The sequence below is a fragment of the Peromyscus maniculatus genome, chromosome 22 (assembly GCF_049852395.1).
Source record: "Peromyscus maniculatus bairdii isolate BWxNUB_F1_BW_parent chromosome 22, HU_Pman_BW_mat_3.1, whole genome shotgun sequence".
NCBI classification, from domain to species: Eukaryota; Metazoa; Chordata; class Mammalia; order Rodentia; family Cricetidae; genus Peromyscus; species Peromyscus maniculatus.
The window spans coordinates 32,029,435-32,050,787 of NC_134873.1; the positions used below are offsets into that span (position 1 = coordinate 32,029,435).

General features: G+C 50.2%; 1 protein-coding gene across 2 annotated transcripts in view; it reads right to left on the minus strand.

Moving 5' to 3' along the window:
- Taf1b (TATA-box binding protein associated factor, RNA polymerase I subunit B) overlaps positions 1–21,353 on the minus strand; it is a 67,522-nt gene that overhangs the window by 12,709 nt on the left and 33,460 nt on the right. For both annotated transcript variants that reach the window (XM_006976616.4, XM_076559644.1), the window contains exon 9: positions 794–941. In XM_006976616.4, coding sequence (XP_006976678.3) covers positions 794–941 — 148 coding nt within the window. The remainder of the gene's footprint in view (positions 1–793; positions 942–21,353) is intronic.

Consider the following 21,353-nt stretch of genomic DNA (forward strand, 5'->3'; position numbering starts at 1 on the left):
TGACGCCCACAGGCCCAGCAAAGGCAGAGGCAGAAGGGTCTCGTGAGTTCTGGGCCAGCCTGGTCTACATAGGGAGCTCCAGGCCAAGACCACATAGACAGGCCCTGCCTCAACCCCTCCGGCACCCCCCACACAAACAAATCCACCCAGACAGACAGCAGAAGTCCAAGCCGTCATCTTTCTAGTCCGGTATGAAATGCAGGGGGCCTCGCGCCCCAGGCCGCATCCGGGTTGCCTGGCACGTGGTCTGCATGAGATGGCTGAGACGCTCATCAGCCTCGCTGCTCTGAAGAGCTCACTGGGCTGTCCACACTGTTCTCTGTGCCTCTGGGCACTGGAACTTGCACATGTTACCAGGCTGTGTTCTGAATCAGGGTCCCCTGCTGGCTCAGTCCAGCCCTGAGCTCCTCCCCAAGCTCACATTCGGCCTGTATTTTTGTTCTGGATTAGAGTTCGTTATGCAGTCCTCATGCTCTCAGGTGAAGAGTGTGGCTCTTCCACGCAGATCACCAAGGCCCACAGAGACACTTGCTGCTTCACCGGCACTCAGTCAACTTGCCACAGAAGCTACGAGTTCTCCCAAGTGTAAGTCACACAGAAACAGAACTCTGTTTCTGAGCACTGTCCCTTTAACCACGTTATACGGTCCGAATTAAATTAAGGAAGCCTCTGAATTAAGTTCCTGTCACTACGGACTCCCTCAGGTGGCTTGAGTAGCTACAGCTGAAAGGCCCTTCTGTTCTGCCTAGTGTAACTTGGTAAAGCCTCCTCCTCCCCGCCCACCACAGCTCACCAGGGAGATTGAGCTCCAGTAAGTACTTCATGCACAAGACGTTGGGATGAAGGTAGCAGTCTTCAGTTATATCTGGAAAACGAGGCAAGTCCAAAAATATGGCGACTTCAATCATATTGTTATAGATGTCTCCATAGTCAGGCCAAGACTGAAATTTTAAAAAGACATAATCAGGACAGTAATTCTTGCAACATAAATTATTTTAAAAATATTTTCTTCAGGCCAGGCGGTGGTGGTACATGCCTTTAATCCCAGAACTTGGGAGGCAGAAGCATGTGAATCTCTGGGTTCCAGGCCAGTCTGGTCTACAGAGTGAGTTCCAGGACAGTCGGAGTTATACAGAGTTATACGGAGTTAACCCTGTTTCAAATAAAACAAAGATATTTTCTTAAAATTATTTTAAAGGTATTTTCTGACTTGAATGAATTAATTAATTAGTTAATTAATTAATTAATCTGTGGGGTAGGAGGGCAGCCAGAGGGATGGCTCAGCAGTTAAGAGCATTAGCTGCTCTTTTGTTGTTGTTGTTTTCAAGACAGGGTTTCTCTGTGTAGCTTTGCCCCTTTCCTGGAACTCGCTTTGGAGACCAGGCTGGCCTCAAACTCACAGAGATCCGCCTGCCTCTGCCTCCTGAGTGCTGGGATTAGAGGCGTGCGCTCTTGCAGAGGACCCAAGATCAGTTCCCAGCACCTGCATCAGAGAGCTCCAGCTCCAGAGAGCCACACCCTCTTCTGGTCTCCACAGGAACCTGCATGCACATGTGCACCTGCACACACTACACACGAATAAATCAATCTTTTAACGCAGTGTGTGGGTTGGTAGGATGGCTCAGTAGGTACAAGTGCTCGCTACCAAGCCCGAGGAACTGAGTCAACCCCTGGGGCCCACACAGTGGAGGGAGAGAACTGGCTTTGACAAGGGTCCCTCTGAGGTCCCTATACACCACACAGTATGTGCAATGGGGCACCTGTACCTCCCCTACAAGATCAGCAAATAAACAAAAACTGTAAAAGCATTGTGTATTTATTAGACTTGGGCACGGCAGTACATGCCTTTAACCTCAGCACTTGGAGAGCAGATGGAACCTTATCTCTGGAGTTCAAGGCCAGCTTTGTCTATACAGTGAGCTCCATGCCAGCTCCAAGGCTACATAGTGAGAGCCAGTCACACAAGAAAGTATTATGCATTCATTAAATGCAATTTAGAATATGGAGAAAAATATGAAAGGTGAATACTCATAAATCCTACTATTCACATCTGGCCATTTTAAACAATCACGACACTAACCTAAAATGCCACACAGTTCTACCTGGCTCATAGACTCCATCCTGCCTTGCTCATGATTTAGTGAAATCATTACTTCCTGCCTTAGATATGAAGGAAAAAGAAAACCGAGACTCAGCTGAAGACGCACTGGGCGAAAATACAATTCAGTGGCATTAGCAAGGCTGTAGGTTCAATTCCCAGTACAATCAATCAATCAATCAATTAATCAATCAATCAAGCAAGCAATCAATCAATCAGCTTGAGTCACAGCATGGTCTTAACTGCTCTAACCCACAACCCTCCTCTCCCATACTTTCCCATTCATTGTCAAATCACAGAAACAGGAGTGCCCACGGTGACCTAACATTTCTGATCCCATGAGGGCGATAACACCATTCTCTAAGTCACAAGTTAAAAGTCTGCAGCTCAACTTCATACTACAGCTCTTCACATAAAGGCATGTACACTCTTCTTTGAAACTTTAGAGAAGTCTGGAGTTGTCTAGAGAACACATTCTGCCCCTGGTTTTTATGCATATCATTTGTCCACATGAAGCTTATGAACGTGCCTAGTGATATGAACAGTGTCTCATGGGATTTCAGGAAAATCGAGGTTTTCGTTACAGTGGGGACCGTGCTAAGGCTATCCTTGACAGAAATGTTGCAAGCCTGTTGGGATACACATACTAGACATTGTATAACAACACTGTTTGTAGAAGCCCAAGCAGGAAACATGAATGTCTGCCGGGGATGGGACAAGTGGGTAGATCTTGGTATCTCACAATGCAACAAGAATCAGCAATAAAATGCATATGCTACATGCAACAATGTGAGTTTTCAAAATATAAAGTTCAAAGAAGGGTGCCAGACGTGAGCGAAGGACTCAGTGTGTGAAAAGAACAGGGCTCAACAGTCTGGGACCCAGTCTTGTGCAGTTACGTGAGGACAGCCCCAGGGAGGGCCGGCTCATGGCTAGCCAGAGGAACCTGGGGAGATGCTGGAGGCCGAAGGCCTGACTGCGCCGGCTGTGAAAACCCATTGTGCTGCCCACATTTATGACATGTGCGTTTCCCAGACGTCGGTTTGCCGCTGTGAAAATGAGGAGGGGGAGGAGGAAAGACAGTACCCGCTGGGCAAACTGCTCTGCATATCAGCTTCGCGGGGCAACTGTCCAACCAAGGACAGCAGCACAGGAAACCCTCAGAATCCCCAGTGGGAGGTGCCTGGCTTCCAACCAGCACTTCCCCAAGCAGGCACTCCACCGCCTCCTCTTTTTTCGGGGGTGCGGGGGTGCGGCACACACGTTCTGCCACTGAGCTACCCCTCCATCTCCAGTCTTTCTACTTTCAGTGGGCTAACCATTCAAAACTTCTCCCTCAGTAACGGAAACAACCGCTCCCCACTTGGAGCTCAGTCGGTGAAATGGAGTTGTTTAGAAAGCCCTGCCTTGAGTCGAGTCCTTCCCGCCGACTGAGGAATTACTATTTCTTTATAAAAGGGTTCAGGAGTAAGTGTGCAGGATGCAGTTGGGTGTGGGCGTCTAGACGTCATCCTATGCTGATCTGACTTTTCGTGGTGCACAGGCATCTCTGTCGTGTACCTTCTTTAACACGGTTTCACTACCTAGGCTCATGAATCTCAGGAGGAGCACACCGCCTTCTAGTCCATGCTATGACATCCACACAGGATTGATTACTGCTGGGGAGCACAAAGTGACTGCTCCCATTCAAGGTGGCAATGCGTTCTTTCAAAACCTTTCTAGCATTGAGATAAAGTAATTCTACACATATGCTAAAATACAATTACCTGTATTCTAATTTGCCAATTTAAAAGAGAAAAAAAAACACAAATTCTCATCAGTCTTTAGGGAGAAAGTGTCTGTTTCCTTAAAAAAAAAATAATTCATTTAGAACTCTGTTTCTCTCTGCACAGAGCCTAGAGTGTCTTTGAAGTTAAGACAATTTTAGCATCACTGACAGGATTTATGGCAGCTCCTAATCCTTTTCAATAAGGCCAAGAGGAGACATAGTAAGTGCTTTTTACCTTCAAGCAAAACACTAGAGCAGCACACAGCCCCTTAGAAAAACAATCACCTCACCCAGAAAAGTGATTTAATAGACGACAAATTCCTGACAAACAGGTCGCTAATGAGCCGCAATTTGGTAGGCTAATACCACTAAGTATGTTTTCAAAACTGCCACACAGAGAGCTGATCCATCAGTCTGTCATGAATTGGCCACCATCTTTTCAAATATGAAAAGAGGAGAAAATAATTCCTTACAATGTAAATCTACTCATTTGTACTAACACTTAGATTCTAAATTTTTCTAATCTCAAGCTGGCATTTTAGATTTCACTTTAAAAATTTCCTATTTAAGTATTTACCTTGGCTTTTAGATTTGCTTTGTAGCCCAAATGGTCTAAAACCCACTAGGTAGCCCAGGCTGGCTTCAAACTTGTGATCCCCCTGCCTCTACCCACCAAGTTTTAGGATTACAGATGTGAGCTACCAGTCTTGGGAAAATTTATTTATTTATTTATTTTATTTTTTATTTTTTATTTTTGGTTTTTCGAGACAGGGTTTCTCTGTGTAGCTTTGCGCCTTTCCTGGAACTCACTTGGTAGCCCAGGCTGGCCTCGAACTCACCGAGATCCGCCTGGCTCTGCCTCCCAAGTGCTGGGATTAAAGGCGTGCGCCGCCACCGCCCAGCTGGGAGAATTTATTTTTAAACAGAGCCTATTTTTAAATTTCTGAATGACCAAAAAGTATACAATATCATTCCATTTATTCTTTAAGGCAGTCTTTCATCATTATGATGTGTCTAAATTACAACTGTATTTCAGAACATTTAAGTTTCGTTATAAAACTAATAGTGATCATAAATTTCAGAAATACAGGATACTGCACTGAAGACAACAAAAAAGCCAGGCGTGGTGGCACACAGGGGTGGTGGGGCACACAGGGGTGGTGGGCACACAGGGGTGGTGGGGCACACAGGGGTGGTGGGCACACAGGGGTGGTGGGGCACACAGGGGTGGTGGGGCACACAGGGGTGGTGGGGACACAGGGGTGGTGGGCACAGGGGTGGTGGGCACAGGGGTGGTGGGCACACAGGGGTGGTGGGCACAGGGGTGGTGGGCACACAGGGGTGGGGCACAGGGGTGGTGGGCACAGGGGTGGTGGGCACAGGGGTGGTGGGCACAGGGGTGGGGCACAGGGGTGGTGGGCACAGGGGTGGGGCACAGGGGTGGTGGGCACAGGGGTGGTGGGCACAGGGGTGGGGCACACAGGGGTGGTGGGCACAGGGGTGGGGCACAGGGGTGGTGGGCACAGGGGTGGGCACAGGGGTGGTGGGGACAGGGGTGGTGGGCACAGGGGTGGGGCACAGGGGTGGTGGGCACACAGGGGTGGTGGGCACAGGGGTGGTGGGCACACAGGGGTGGTGGGGCACACAGGGGTGGTGGGCACACAGGGGTGGTGGGCACAGGGGTGGTGGGCACACAGGGGTGGTGGGGCACACAGGGGTGGTGGGCACAGGGGTGGTGGGCACACAGGGGTGGTGGGGCACACAGGGGTGGTGGGCACAGGGGTGGTGGGCACAGGGGTGGGGCACAGGGGTGGTGGGGACAGGGGTGGGGACAGGGGTGGGGACAGGGGTGGTGGGCACAGGGGTGGGGACAGGGGTGGTGGGCACAGGGGTGGGGGGGACAGGGGTGGGGACAGGGGTGGGGCACACAGGGGTGGTGGGGACAGGGGTGGTGGGGACAGGGGTGGGGACAGGGGTGGGGCACAGGGGTGGGGCACAGGGGTGGGGCACAGGGGTGGTGGGCACAGGGGTGGTGGGCACAGGGGTGGTGGGCACAGGGGTGGTGGGCACAGGGGTGGTGGGCACACAGGGGTGGTGGGGACAGGGGTGGTGGGCACAGGGGTGGGGACAGGGGTGGTGGGCACACAGGGGTGGTGGGCACAGGGGTGGTGGGCACAGGGGTGGGGACAGGGGTGGTGGGGACAGGGGTGGTGGGCACAGGGGTGGGGCACACAGGGGTGGTGGGCACAGGGGTGGGGCACAGGGGTGGTGGGCACAGGGGTGGGGCACAGGGGTGGTGGGCACAGGGGTGGGCACAGGGGTGGGGCACAGGGGTGGGGCACAGGGGTGGGGCACAGGGGTGGTGGGGACAGGGGTGGTGGGGACAGGGGGGGTGGGGACAGGGGTGGTGGGCACACAGGGGTGGTGGGGACAGGGGGGGTGGGGACAGGGGTGGTGGGCACACAGGGGTGGTGGGGCACACAGGGGTGGTGGGCACACAGGGGTGGTGGGCACACAGGGGTGGTGGGCACACAGGGGTGGGGTACAGGGGTGGGGCACAGGGGTGGTGGCACACAATCTTCATCTCAGCGCTCACTAGGCAGAAGCAGGCAAATCCCTGTGAGATCAAAGCCAGCCTGATGTACACAGGATCCAGGCCAGCCAAGGCTACAGTGAGACACTGTACACATACATGCGTGTGCGCATGCGCACGCACACACACACACACACACACACACACACACACACACACACACTCACGCAACAAAACGTCCAAGAAAAAGTCACAACTTGCTGGGCAGTGGTGGCTGAGGCAGGCAGATCTCTGAGTTCCAGGCCAGCCTGGTCTACAGAGAGCTGTTTCAGGACAGCCAGAGCTACACAGAGAAAGAAACCCTGTCTCAAAGGTCACACCTCAAATGTGGGCTCTCCTCGCAGCCATCTTGGGCACAGCCAAGTTGACCACACTGGGTTTTCACCCCAACAGCCTGGTTAGCGTTTCTCCATACACAGCTCTCCCATGTGCTGAAATATCCCAAACTCTCATCTGCCTCTCCCACGCTACCCACCATCAGTGCTCCTTAGGTGAGCACTGCCACGACCCTTTCACAATGAACATGTATGCATCGGTACTGCTCCAGTCACCCCGTCTTCCGTGAGCAGAGGAAGGCAGCGCCCTTTGGTGGAGTTCAACCAACCGCTGGCCTGTGGCATCCTGAAGGGAGGGAGCCGTGGCTGCAGACGCCGCGCTGAGGCCTCTGCCCGTGCATCTGATCGTCATTCAGGGAGCCCAGAGAGGGATGAAGGGACTTTCCTTCAGTGCCTCGAATGAGGTGAGCATTATCATGACACCGCTGAGCCCCACTCCTGTCCCGGGGGAGGGTGTCAGTGAGACGGGGTTTGGCCTGACCATGGACACACACCACAGCCCCAGTGACAGTACAATTAAGCCAGGCCAATCCGGGGTCCCATACTGCTCCCTGGCCTGGTTTTAGAAAAGGAACACTTTTGCCTCTATCCTACTGCCCTTAGCCCAGAGAGGGCAGTCAGTCTCTGATATCCACAAGGTTCTCAGGCTCAGATAGCCAGCATGTAATTACCGTAAACATCCAGGGGAGACTGCAGAACACGCCCAAGGGAAGGGTCCCACACGAGCTGCGGGTGTGTGTAGCATGTTCTCACTAGATAAGTGGAGCCCACAGTGTAGTAATGAGGGAGCTTTAGGGACCCCAGAGCAGGAGTTTGGGGATCCTGCTCAGAGCACGGCTTGTTTAGTAAGGCGCGGTTGCAGTTTGCTTCCCGCTGACCCCTGGGTTATCTGCTAATCAGTCCAGCTCCTACCTCGAACTCACTGTGGGCCCGTGGGGACTACAAAGGAAGGACAGACGAGAGATAAGATGCTGCACTGGATGCATCGCAGCACCTCCGCCAGGATGCTTATTACGCAGGCGTCTGCTTAGATCGCATACCTAGATCTCCTGCCTGAGTCCACCTGGGTCGAGCCGACAGGCTAAACAACCACTTCAGAATTTATTATATTTCATTATTTGTTTTGTTTTGTTTTGAAGACAGAGTTTTTCTCTGTCACCCTGGCTGTCCTGGAACTCACTCTGTAGACCAAGCTGGTCTCAGAACTCACAGAGATCCGCCTGCCTCTGCCTCCTGAGTGCTGGGATTAAAGGTGTGCGCCACCACCGCCCGGGTAATTTTTTTTCTTTTTCTTTTCTTTTCTTTTTTTTTTTTTTTGAGGCAGTGTCTCTCAGTAAAAAGCTCAAGCTGTCCCAGATCTCACAATTCTCCTGCCTCATCCTTAACAGGTGTGGGCCACAGTCTTACGCTTACTGAAGTGGGAGCCTCTCCAGTGGCTCCCCAGGGAGGACAACAGCCAGTGTGTGTGGCGGGGGCCAAGGCACAGATGCGGGGGCCTCCATCCTTGTTTCCCTTCTGCGCTGGTGGAAACGCTCAGCTGGTTTTTCCCTGAGAAGCGGGCACACACACTCCAGGGATGTCTAAGACACAGGAGGCCAGGAACAAAAGCCACCGGCTGGCCTCCACGCTGTCTAGCGGCAGTGACCCCCAGGGGAGGGGTGGGAGCCGGGAGCCGGGCGCACCTGTGGCCACCACACTTGGCTGTGTCTCCCTCAGGCAGATTTTGCACTGTCAGACTCTTATTCTGACACAGATTGCACAAGCACACTCGAGGGGCACACGTGCCTTACCGAGTGGGGGTGAGCGGGCCCACAGGAAGGTCTGAGGACGGGGTGTATTAACCCTGCTTAAACACTGACTGCTAAGGCCGAGACGGACAGCTCTGGAGGAGTCTTTTCCTTCCCTCCACCGAAAGGGACCTCGTTCCACAGAGGGTGTGAGATTGCTCCAAGGCAGAATGAATCATCATGGCAGAGAGCCACTCAGTGGGCTCGGCTGAGCATGCATCCATCGCATCTTCTCTCTCTGTTGTCTGGAAGGAGACATGCTGCTGTCAGGACTCAGAACAGCACATGCGGACTTCAGGACGCTGCTGTCAGGACTCAGAACAGCACATGCGGACTTCAGGACGCTGCTGTCTGTACTCAGAACAGCGCATGCGGACTTCAGGACGCTGCTGTCTGTACTCAGAACAGCGCATGCGGACTTCAGGACGCTGCTGTCTGTACTCAGAACAGCGCATGTGGACTTCAGGACGCTGCTGTCAGGACTCAGAACAGCACATGTGGACTTCAGGACACTGCTATCAGGACTCAGAACAGCGCATGCGGACTTCAGGACGCTGCTGTCAGGACTCTGAACAGCACATGCGGACTTCGGGACTCTGCTGTCAGGACTCAGAACAGCACATGCGGACTTCGGGACTCTGCTGTCAGGACTCAGAACAGCGTGTGCGGACTTCAGAAGGGCTCTGCTGTCTTCTTTGTCCCCACTTGCCGAGTCTAATGAGCAATGACAGAATGGCTAACTCTTGAGAGGAAGACTTAGAAAAATTGCTAAGGACAGCGGTTGGATATGTACACTATCCAGTATCTATTTATAAATATATACAAGAATCACGGCCCAAAAGATGCTGCCTTCCCGCCTGTCGGTCATCAGCAGATAGCCTGTAGCCTGTATCTACTGGAGGCCAGTGTGGCTAGGTCCAATGTTTCGGCTCCACTAATGACTGTCCTGCTGTGTGGACGGGGTGCCCTCAAAAGGACTGGGTGTTCCGGTTAACTCTACCACAGACCCGAGACAGCTTTGCTAGAAGCCGCCACGTCCAGAACCTTGCGTGAAGAGTGAATCCGGAAGGATGCAGACATGCGATCCTCAAGTTCATTAGTAAACAGGCACAGCGGAGACCGCCCGCGTGGGGCTGGAAGTCACACCTCAGAAAAGGAGATCACAGGAAGCAGGGACACTGAAATGAGCACACCGCCTGCTCCGCAGACCGCCCAACTCGGACCTGAGACTCTCTGGGCCTGCGTGCGAGAAACAGCCCACTCAGCACTCTTCGGTCCCCTCCACCCTCCTGTCCGAGTGGGTTTCCTGATGCTCCCGGGCAGAGGGCCCTCCTGAGAACTGACCCAGCTAATGGCAGGAAGCGGCTCCCCTCCAGCAAAGATTCAAAAGGGGGGGTTTCAAGCCCTTTTCGGTGGGGTGGTTGCCCCGGGTGTTCTTAAGGCATGCCAAACCTCCTGAAATAACAGAACTAGAACAACGCCCCGATAAAGCCAGTCCCCAGAGCCCACACAGACCCCACTGCCATTATCTTCAGGGCCATCTCTGAGCACAGTCACACCTTCTGTCAGTTCTGGTGGAGGTGCAGCTGCTCAAGAAGCCAAGACTTGGAGGAGAAAGCTAAGCCAGGGAGGGGAAGAAAATGCTCCCTTTGTTAGTGAAAAGCCGTTTCCACGGAAAGGTTTCATCATACAGAGCGAACGCACTTTTGTAAGCAGGGGCAGCGCACACCGTGAAGGAAAGCTGCCTGTGCGCTAACAAACACTGCGTCCCCTTCTCTTGAGAAGAGGTCTCCACTCCACCAGACACAGATCTGACACGGGCTTCCAGAGGGACACAGGTTCCCTCGGTTACACCCGATTCATGTGTTCTGTAAGACCACAGGCTGTAATAAATTGTCCCGGCACGCATTTAAAAACGGAGTGCTTGGGAAAGCGTTTTAATTGAATTTCACAAATATTCCGGCGCGTTTGTTTCCCTTCATGAAGCAATGCTGCAGGACAGGCGAGGACAAGCTGGAGTTTCTGTTACACAAGAGCAGGTTCCCGTGATAAAGCAGCAGATTACAATACCCCATCAGAGCCGACTTCCTGCTCAGCTAGGAAGAAGTGCGGCCGCACCCTGCCTGCTGCTGCCGTGAAGCCCAACTCCAGCTAAGCAGCAGCAGTCAGCCCTGCATGCACCTGTGAATCCAAGTTTATTACAAGGCTTTCGTCCGAGAGCCCTGACAAGGAGTAAAATCACCACAATCAAAAAGCATTGCAGCATGGGTTCTTTATGGAGAAAGGATAAAATGAATTCCACATATATTATGACTCCAAAAGCTCACCAGGCTATTGAGACTGCTAGAGTTATCTTAATGGTTACACATTTACTGTGTGGTAACGAAAGGTACTTCTTATGTTCACCGTGTCATTGTGGTGAATGTGGTGCGTGTATGGGGTGCAGTCTTGGGCTGACAGCTTCTCACAAACTTTTGCACAGGTAAATCTAAGCCCTGTGGGAAAATACGAAATTAGCAACTGACACCCAGGGAGGACTTGCCACCTCCAGGAGATGGTGACTTGTTCTGGCCCCAGGATCAGAGCTAGGGACAACTTTTGGGTTGTGCTGACTGTTGCATCCAATGTCATGACCTCTTACTAAAGGGGACTAAGAGCTCGTGTCCAGCGGAGCAGATAGTCCCCACTTGGAGCTGATGCTGCAGGAGCGGAGTGGCTGTTTCTCTGCAGCAGATTTATGCCTGTCAGCATCAAGTGCAGAGCAAGTTCCTACTCTCTCCCCTGGGTAGTGCAGGGAGGAGAAATTGGACTGAGCACACTGGGTACTGGGTGTAGTAGCTCAAGATCAAGCTAAATCACAGATAATCCACATGAAATCACCAGTTTCACTTGGCAGTGAAGTATGGCTCTCTTAAAAGCAATATAAATGGCCGGGCGGTGGTGGCGCACGCCTTTAATCCCAGCACTCGGGAGGCAGAGCCAGGCGGATCTCTGTGAGTTCGAGGCCAGCCTGGGCTACCAAGTGAGCTCCAGGAAAGGCGCAAAGCTACACAGAGAAACCCTGTCTCGAAAAAACCAAAAAAAAAAAAAAAAAAAAAAAAAAAAAAAAAGCAATATAAATGTCCCCACATGGACACCCTTTCTGAGTATAGCTGCCTGGAGGACTGGCGAGGAGTTCACGCTGGTAACATGATGTATCTCACAGCTGATCCTGACACGCCCATGATTCTCACTGTTATGAACAGGAGTCACACACCTCAGGTGTTTACTACACAAGCTTAATACAATTCTTGTTTTGTTTCTATTTTATATGCATTGGTGTTTTTGCCTGCATGTATGTCTGTGTGAGGGTGTCAGATCCCCTGAACTGGAGTTTCAGACAGTTCTGAGCTGCCATGTGGGTGCTGGAAATTGAACCCGGGTCTTCTGGAAGAGCAGCCAATCTTCTTAAGCAGTGAGCCATCTCCCTAGCCCCAATTTTTTTTTTTTTTTTTTTTTTTTGGTTTTTCTTTTTTTTTTTTTTTTTGGTTTTTCGAGACAGGGTCTCTCTGTGTAGCTTTGCGCCTTTCCTGGAACTCACTTGGTAGCCCCGGCTGGCCTCGAACTCACAGAGAACTCGAACTCACCTGGCTCTGCCTCCCGAGTGCTGGGATTAAACGTGTGCGCCACCACTGCCCAGCCCAAATTCTTTTTTTAAAACTAAATATTACTATGTAATGGACTTCTGAAGTATTACACAATGATTATGTCGGAAGCAGATGGAAACTTCTGGTTTGGGTAGACAAGTAAAAACTTCAGCAAATCAATTTGAATCTCCCCAGAGCAAAATGTTTGAATATATTTTGTTTCATATTAGTTTCTTATCATTTGCTCAACCACACAGACTAAACCCTTCCATGCATACAGTTCTTGTGGACTGAACCAGCAAACATGGTCCGAAGTCACAAAGCATTTATGCTTCACAGCCGGAGACAGAGGGCATAGAAACACCCTTGAACCACAAGCTGCCCGCGGCCTCTCTTTCAGGGACCCCACTTAGACAGCATCCTCCAACTACTCAAACTACCCTTACACTTTTGAGAAACACACAAGAACACATTTGCAGCTTGAAGTAAGACAGGAAAGTGAACACCTATGCACCCCTACCTGCTCAGGGACCTAGGACCTCACCGCTATGGACATACCCCAGGATGTGCCTTCCCCACCCAGCCCTCTGTCCACTGGAGGCAGTTTCCCCGGTGTCCTGAATGTAAATCACCAGAACTTACACCAAAAGGTGAGACCCTTTTATACAGACTTACCTGAGTCTACAAGTTTCTCAGTCCCAGCCCTGGTCCTTGCAGCTGCAGCCTATTTATTTCAACATTTGTTCAATACAGTCAATACAAACTTAACATGTCTTATCAATTATCAATTTTCCTACTGTAGACATTAGATGACTTTTACTTTAGTTTTTGTTTTTTATTAGTGAGCTGCCTTCTCTAGCCTTTTCCCCAAACACAAAGCTTGTATCCAGAGAGCTACTTAAATTATGGCACATCTATGCTACAGCTCTAAAGAGAATAAAAATTTGTAAGTAAATTGCAGCATGTAAAAGAATATTCTTAGTCTCAGGAAATGCATGCTGAAGTACTTAGAGGCACGAAGCCACGGCTGTAACTTGTCTCAGTGACTCAGAAGTAGAATTATGTAACTACACAGGTAGACAGAGACAGACAACGGCAGCAGTACTTCTAAAAAGAATACAATGTTAACAATATTTGAATTTGAGTAAAGGCCAGAATATGGATTTTTTTTTTTTTTTTTACTGCTTTTAGTATTGCAGTTTTCCTAGAAATCTAAGGTCATCCCTAAAAGAATGTTATTTTTAACGTTCTCCAAGAGGGCCAGAGAGATGCACCAGAGGGTAACGGAGCTTGCCACCACCTAACAAGCTCAGCATGATCCGTGGACCAACAAGGGAAAAGGAGCGAGCCAACTCCTGTGATCTGTCCTCTGACTCCATCTGTGCATCTTAGGTTAGTGCCCCCCACCCCCACCCCCAAATGTAATGAAGATGCAGTAGAGGAAAAGCCCGGGGCTGGAGGCCTCCGTAGTCAAGAACATGGCCGCCCTTGCAGATCCGGCACGCATACCTCAGCTCATGATAATCTGTAACTTCACTTCCAGGAGATCTGACGCCCCTTTCTGGCCTCCCAGAGCACAGCATGCATGTGGCACACAGACACACATGAAGGCAGAACACCCCCCCACACACACACAGTTTTCTCAAATAGAGAGAAAATGGATAAAAGCTCTCTGACACATAAGTGAAAAAGTCAATTCAATGGCTGCTACCAATAATTCTTTATCTTTATTATATTTATATTTCCTACTGAAAACTGTAAGAAATCTCTCTAGTTTTCGTAACACTTCATTCAGGATTACTTCTGAGGGATAAAAGACGACTGGGAAAGATGTAGAGAAAGAACTCTTCCACACTGCTGGTGGGAGTGTGGATTAGTGTAACCATTGTGATAAACAATGCAGAGACACTAGAAATGGAGTGAACCTGTAGGGCAGTGTCTGTGCTTCACCCCTGAAGTACCGCCCCTACTCAGCAGCAGGTAAGTGCTGGGTACCTGCCCCCGCCCGGGGTGTGGCCGAGACGGGACCCCCTAAGACCTGAGATGCTGCGTGCTCACTGTCTCTTGGCTATCTCGTGACCCTGGACGCCGGATGCGGGACTGCAGACCAAGTCAGAGTTCTCCAGAGAACCGCACTGGACTGCACCTCCCCTCTCCTGGATCCCGTAACCGACCCCTTTGCTTGCTGTAAGTTGACCCAACATAAACCTCTTTTGACTGTCAGATAAACTACGTGGAACTGCCTCATTAATTCCCACCACACAAACCCACGCGGGACACACATCCCAAGGAACCGAGGTCTGCACTCTCAGGTCCACTGCAGCATGGCTGGCTGCAGCCAGGGCCCATCACTGGTGGGTAGACAGCACCAACCCCGCCCTGAACTGCGGGGTGCAGAAAGGAGCTGAGCGCAGGCAGGCAGGTGGGCAGCGCGAGAGTGTGCACACACACACACACACACACACACACACACACACGCACGCGCGCGCACACACACACACACACACACACACACACACACACACACACACACACTCTCACGGCCTCCACTCTTGACTGTGGGTGTGACGTGACCTGAAGCGCCCGTGACCTTCACTTCCCCACAATGACGGATGGTACCCTGGAACTGGAAGCAAAAATAAATCCTTTCCTCCCTAAACTGCTTGTTGTGAGACAATTTGCCACAGCGACAGATGAACCCAGAACAGGGATGAACTGAGGAGGTGCGGTCGCTGCTGTGTGGACCTGACCATGTGGCTTTTATACCTTTCGACTATTTGGGGGAAGAGCTTGTAAGTGCTGTGGGCAAAGCATCCTGGGCTTCACTGTGGGAACTTAGCAGACAGGCCTGATGAGAGAGGGCTGGAGGGACAGCTCAGCAGTGCAGCAGACGGACAGACGGACGGGCTACGCCCCTGCCAGGCTCACTTCGGACCCCAGCACCCATGCCAGGCAGCTCACAAGGACCACAGCCCCAGCCTGGGAGATTCGTGGGCTCTCTCTCTCTCTCTCTCTCTCTCTCTCTCTCTCTCTCTCTCTCTCTCTCTCTCTCTCTCTCTCTCTCTCAGAGAGACTCTTGAGAGGAATGTAGACAGTTGAAGACAGTTGAGGCCTGGCTCAGGGGCTCAGGAGGAACAAAGACAAGCAGACAAGGCCCTGCTGTGACATTCTGGCGAAGAATCTGTGTGTGCTGAAGACGGACGGCAGAGTCAGAGCATCACTGAAGGGAAACCCTTGTGCTCTACTAGGCAATGGGAAAGAAAGTGTTTTCTCAGGGTGAGCACACACAAGCTGATACAGCCGGGGTCCAGCAGGGCCTGCCTATAACAACTCCGGCCAACCACAGGGCCCGCCTACAACTCCGGCCAACCGCAAGGCCGGCCTACAACTCCGGCCAACCACAGGGCCTGCCTATAACTCCGGCCAACCGCAAGGCCGGCCTATAACTCCGGCCAACAGCAGGGCCCACCAGTCTCAGTGTCGCCTGCCTGGTACTGGCTTTGACAGCATGAAGGATGCAAGACTGAGGGGCCTGTGGAGAGCGGCTGAGGCTGGCACTGTGTGGCAGGGTCAGAGTCCCTGCAAAGAGGCCCTGAGAAGCCAATAGCGAAGTGAGGCCTCAGCCGTCTCACACCTCAGGACACTGGTGTTGTAAGAACACAGGATGACCACCAAGGAGAGCTGCAGGGTAGAGTGGAGCTGGCCGAAGCCTGAAGAGAAGCTGCGGGTATTGCAGGTGGTGGAACCGGAAGAACTGGGCTACTGAGGCCCCCTGAAGCCCAGAAGACAAGCCCCAGGTGCTAGACACTGAGCTATAGGATGTCATATTTGCTGGATTTGGTTTTGTTTTGATCTGATTATTTCCTGTGATGTCCTGATTCTTCCCTTTTGGAAAAAGAATACTATTCTGTGTCATCATATATTGCAAGTATATAACTTGTTTTTAATTTTGCAGGGGCCCATAGTCAAGAGACTTTGGACTTTTAAAGTTGGGCTGCATTTTATATTATACTAAAAAGAGACTTTGGAGACAAGATGTGGAAGGTTATAGTTTAAAAGTGATGTTTGGTTTGTCAATTGACAAGAAGTAAAGTGTGACAATTAGCTTTAATTGTGAAGTTTATATAACCTAGTATCTAGAAAAAGAGTCTTAATGAGGAATTATCCACATTGCCTTGACCTGTGGGCATGCCTATGAGAGACTGTCTTAATTAAGTTAATTGACGTGTTCACAGTGGGTGGCATCACTCCCTAGACAAACAGTCCTGGACTGTATAGGAGTAGAGAAATCCAGTTGCGTATAAGCAAGCAAGCAAGCAAGCATTGATTTCTCTCATCTCTCAACTGCAGATGTGATGTGAGGAGCTGCTTCAGGTGACTATCACTGTGACTTCCACACAAACACTACTCAGCTTTAAGAGAGAAGAAAACGCCACTATTTGTGATGATACAGACGAGCCCAGAGTATATTATGCTAAATGAAATAAGGCACAGGAAGCCAAATATCTTACTCGCATGTGGGATTTTTTTAAGAAGTTAAAAGCAGTAAGATGGTTACCAGAAGCTCAGCACTGGGGTGACAGAGAGAAATGGAACTGTTGGTCACAGGTATAAAGTTCCAGACAGACAGACAGACAGAGGAATAAATGTGGTGATCTATGACACAGCCAGTAATTACAGTCAACATCAATGTATCGAGTATTTCAGAATAACTCAAAGGTCTCATTGTGAGAATGAGGTAGATAAACCAGGTCTGGTGGCACATGCCTGTAATCTCAGCTACTGGGGAGCTGTACCAGGAGGGTCACAAGTTCAAGTCCAACCTGGGCAACTGAGCAAGACTCTGCACCAAAGTGGAAAACTTTAGAGGCTGAGGATGTAGCTCTGTGGTCGAGTGCTTGCCTGACACACCCAGGACTCTGGATTCACCCTTAGCACAAAGCAAAAGGGTAAAAGAAAGTGATGAGTCTGTGAATTCACTGGATTATTCCCCTGGAATCCCAGCAGCGAGGTATCAAGATGTCCTTCATAGACGTATCAACTTAAAATACTAAGCAAGAAAACAGGGTGACAGAAGGGATTATAAAACAAGCCTTCTACAAAACCAAACCATGGCCTCCAAAGCCACACCCCACCTGCAGGAAACGTTTACTAGGGAAGTGCTCTACCACTAGGCTAGACCTCTGCAGGGGGGGGTCTTCATTATGAAGAGACAATAGAGATTACAAGCAGGGTTTTAAAATCTAAGAATGAACAAGCAATGAGATGTCCGTAGGCGTCCAGGAAAGAAGTGCTCAGCATCGAACTCCATTCTGTATGTTTAAAGCCCAACACTGGAACACTCCGTGTCTGCCCTGGGAGATTAATTACGCTGGGGAATGACCTTTCACCATAAACGACAGAGAAGTAAAAGGATATGCAAACGAGTTTTCACCTGGGACAACAGGCCACAGGGAGCTCGAACCCTGAGCAAAGAAACCGAGGAACCCTGCCTCGAACCCGGCCAGAACCAGCCTGAGCACGTGTCAACCTGAGCAAGGAGCTGGGGTGGGGGCGGCCCTGGGTCTGGTGGAGCCAGGTGTCAGGAATCGATTTCCAGAGGTTAAACAGCTGCAATTCACAGGCAGATCTTAGACAGGGTACAAGCTGCATGGAGAGGAAGCTCAGGGGATCTCTGCAGGAAGCGGGGCACAGGAGCACTCATGGGTAACACTCACACTTGGGAAGCTGAGCAGGAGGGATGCTTTGAGTTCAAGGCCTGGCTAGGACACGGCGTGAGGAATCTGCTGAGCACACCAGAACTCAGAAGCTCAGTGGCACAGCACTTGTCTGGCACGCATGAGGTCCACGGTTTAATCCCACGCACTGTAAAAATACAACAACAGCCGGGCGTTGGTGGCGCACGCCTTTAATCCCAGCACTCGGGAGGCAGAGCCAGGCGGATCTCTGTGAGTTCGAGGCCAGCCTGGGCTACCAAGTGAGCTCCAGGAAAGGCGCAAAGCTACACAGAGAAACCCTGTCTCGAAAAACCAAAAAAAAAAAAAATACAACAACAAACCAAGTAAGCCACCACGGCAGAGATGCCCACCAGGGCCCTGCCCAGCCTGCAGTTCGGGCAGATCTGGGGGAACAGTCAGGCCAGGGAATACCACGGCACCAATACTGGGAAGCTCCAGAGCTCAAAGAAGGCTTTGTTTCCAGCCAGGAGGGGAAAGGGAAACCAGTGAGACAAAAGGGGCTGTTACTGACTTGCTTTGGTTTCGAGACTGAGCCTGGGCTGGTGGCCTCAGCCTCTGGACCTTCCCGCCTCAGCCTCCCGAATTCTGGGGTTACAGGCATACACCATCACTCTTGACACCATCCACACCTCCCAAAAAAACGCAGGGGGTGATTTTTTAAAAAAGAGATTTTAAAATCTTCTTAATAAACATTTAGTTAGACTAAGAAATAAATAGAGGGAAGCCTCAAATAAAGCAGGAGACAAAAAGAAGACATTACAACTGACACCAAAGAAATACAAGCAGCGCCGGGCGGTGGTGGCGCACGCCTTTAATCTCAGCACTCAGGAGGCAGAGCCAGGCAGATCTCTGTGAGTTCGAGGCCAGCCTGGGCTACAGAGTGAGATCCAGGACAGGCACCAAAACTACACAGAGAAACCCTGTCTCAAAAAAACAAAACAAAACAAAAACAAAAAAAGCAATACACGCATTTAGGAACTCTTGTGAACAACTACAAGAAACATTAGGGCAGTGTCCTCAACCTCCCTGACCTGCGACCCTTTGATACAGCTCCTCACATTGTGCTGACCCCAACCATAAGATTATTTTCGTTGCTACTTCCTAACTGTAATTTTGCTACTGTTACGAATCACAGTGTAAATATCTGTGCTTTCCAATGGTCTTAGGTGATTCCTGTGAAAGGGTCATGTGACCCCAAAGGGGTCGTGACCCACATGTTAAGAACCACTGCATTAGGGACCTGTGCACAACTACGTGCCACAGATGGGAAAGACCTAGAAGGAATGGTCCGTTCCTGAACTAGCATGACCTCCCAGACTGCAGCATCGGCACCAGACAGCCTAACAAGCCAAGGGCACAACGAAATCAGTCACACATTTCTCCTGAGGAGGACAGGTCCAGGACTGGAAAGCTTCACTGTCTACCATCCTTTTCAAGAACCGGCTTTAATTATTCTCAAACTATTCCAAAAATTTGAGAGGGGTAAAATTCTATGAGTACAGCATTACCTGACACCCAAACCAGACAAGACCAGAGGAACAAAAAGAAAATTATAGGTCAATGTCGCTCATGGGCACAGATGTAAAATTCTCAACAAAACACTAACAATCTGAATCCAGGAGCAGGCTAGTCATACAGCACAATCAAGTGTGATTTATCCTGGGCATGTAGGTAGCTCAGAACATGTGACTCGCTGCACCAACAGAATGAAGGAAAACAGCAGTGTGCTCCATGTATTCCGACATCATTAAAGCTATGTATGAAAAACCCGCAGCTAACATCAAACCAAAGGTGGCAAAGTTGAACACACTTCCGGGAAGAGCTGGAGCAGGACAAGGCTGCCCACTCCCACATCTCCTAGCAAGTATGTCAACAGTCCTAGCTAGAACACTGGGCAAGGCAAAGAAAGACAAGGCATCCAAATAGGAAAGAAGAGACCAAGCTGTTCCTGTTTGCACATGAAATGTACAAAAGCCTAAACACCCAACCAAAAATTACAACTGATAATGAATTCAATAAATCCTCAGGACACAAGGTCAACATGCATGAGGCAGTAGCATTTCTGTGCTCCAATAACTACCGAAGAGTCAGAGCTGTGGTCTGAGTGGAGCTATAATGCAGATGCCCCGGGAAGATTTAACCAAGAGATGAGAGAGCTCCATAATGAAAACTGTGAAACACTGATGAGAGACTGCAAAGGACATTGAAACCATGGGTGGGGGGGAGGAAGGGGAGAGGAACACACACATACACACACACACACAGAGACACACACACTACCACCACACACACATACACACCACACACACACACACCACACATACATACACACCACACACACACACACCACACCACATACACACACACCACACACACCACACATACATACACACCACACACACACCGCACACAATACATATACCACACACACATACACACCACACACACACACCACACATCACACACACACCACACACACACACACATACACACCACACACAATACACACACCACACACACATACACACCACACACACCACACACACACACACACATACACACACACACCACACACATGCACACCACACACACACACACACACACACACACACACACACACACACACACACACACGACAACCTGTATTTGTGGATTGAAAGAAATCATTTAATGTCCATACAACTCAAAGTGACCCAGCACACATCCAATGAAATCTCTATCTACTACAACAATAGTGTTTACATAAACAGAAAGCCAAACTTCAACTCTAGGAAACGAAGACTCCATAAGGAAAGCAACACTAAATCATAAGAACAAAGCTGGCGGATTGTAATACCCAACTTTAAAACGTGCTGCGGATCTACAGTAACCACAGCAACAGCAGAAAAAGATGCACAAAGATCACTGCAACAAAACAGAGCCCCCAAGACAATCCATGAGCGACAGCCACGGTTCCGGTGGAGATGCCAGGAAGCTATGGTGGGAAAGGACGCCTGCTAGTGAATGGCACCTGGAAATGGAAAACAGGAAACCCGTGTGCAAAAAGAAAACAACATAACTAGACTTCCATTTTTCACCATAAGCAACAACCAACAACAACCCAACTCAAAGTGGACCAAAGGCTTAAAGATATGGCCTAAAACCATGAAGAGTCCAGAAGAAAGCAAAGGGAAATGCTTCAGGGCTTCAGTCAGAACAAAGACTTTTTTGGATATGACATCAAAGTCGTAGGTAGCTAGGGCAGAAATAGATAAACGGAATCATGTCAGACTCCAAACAGCAGGATCAAGAAACAACCCACAAAATGGAAGAAACGATTCGTCTGACGAGCGATAGACACTTAGACCACATAAAGAAGGAAATAGCAGAATATTTTAGATTAAACCAATTTTTAAACAGGAAGGGATC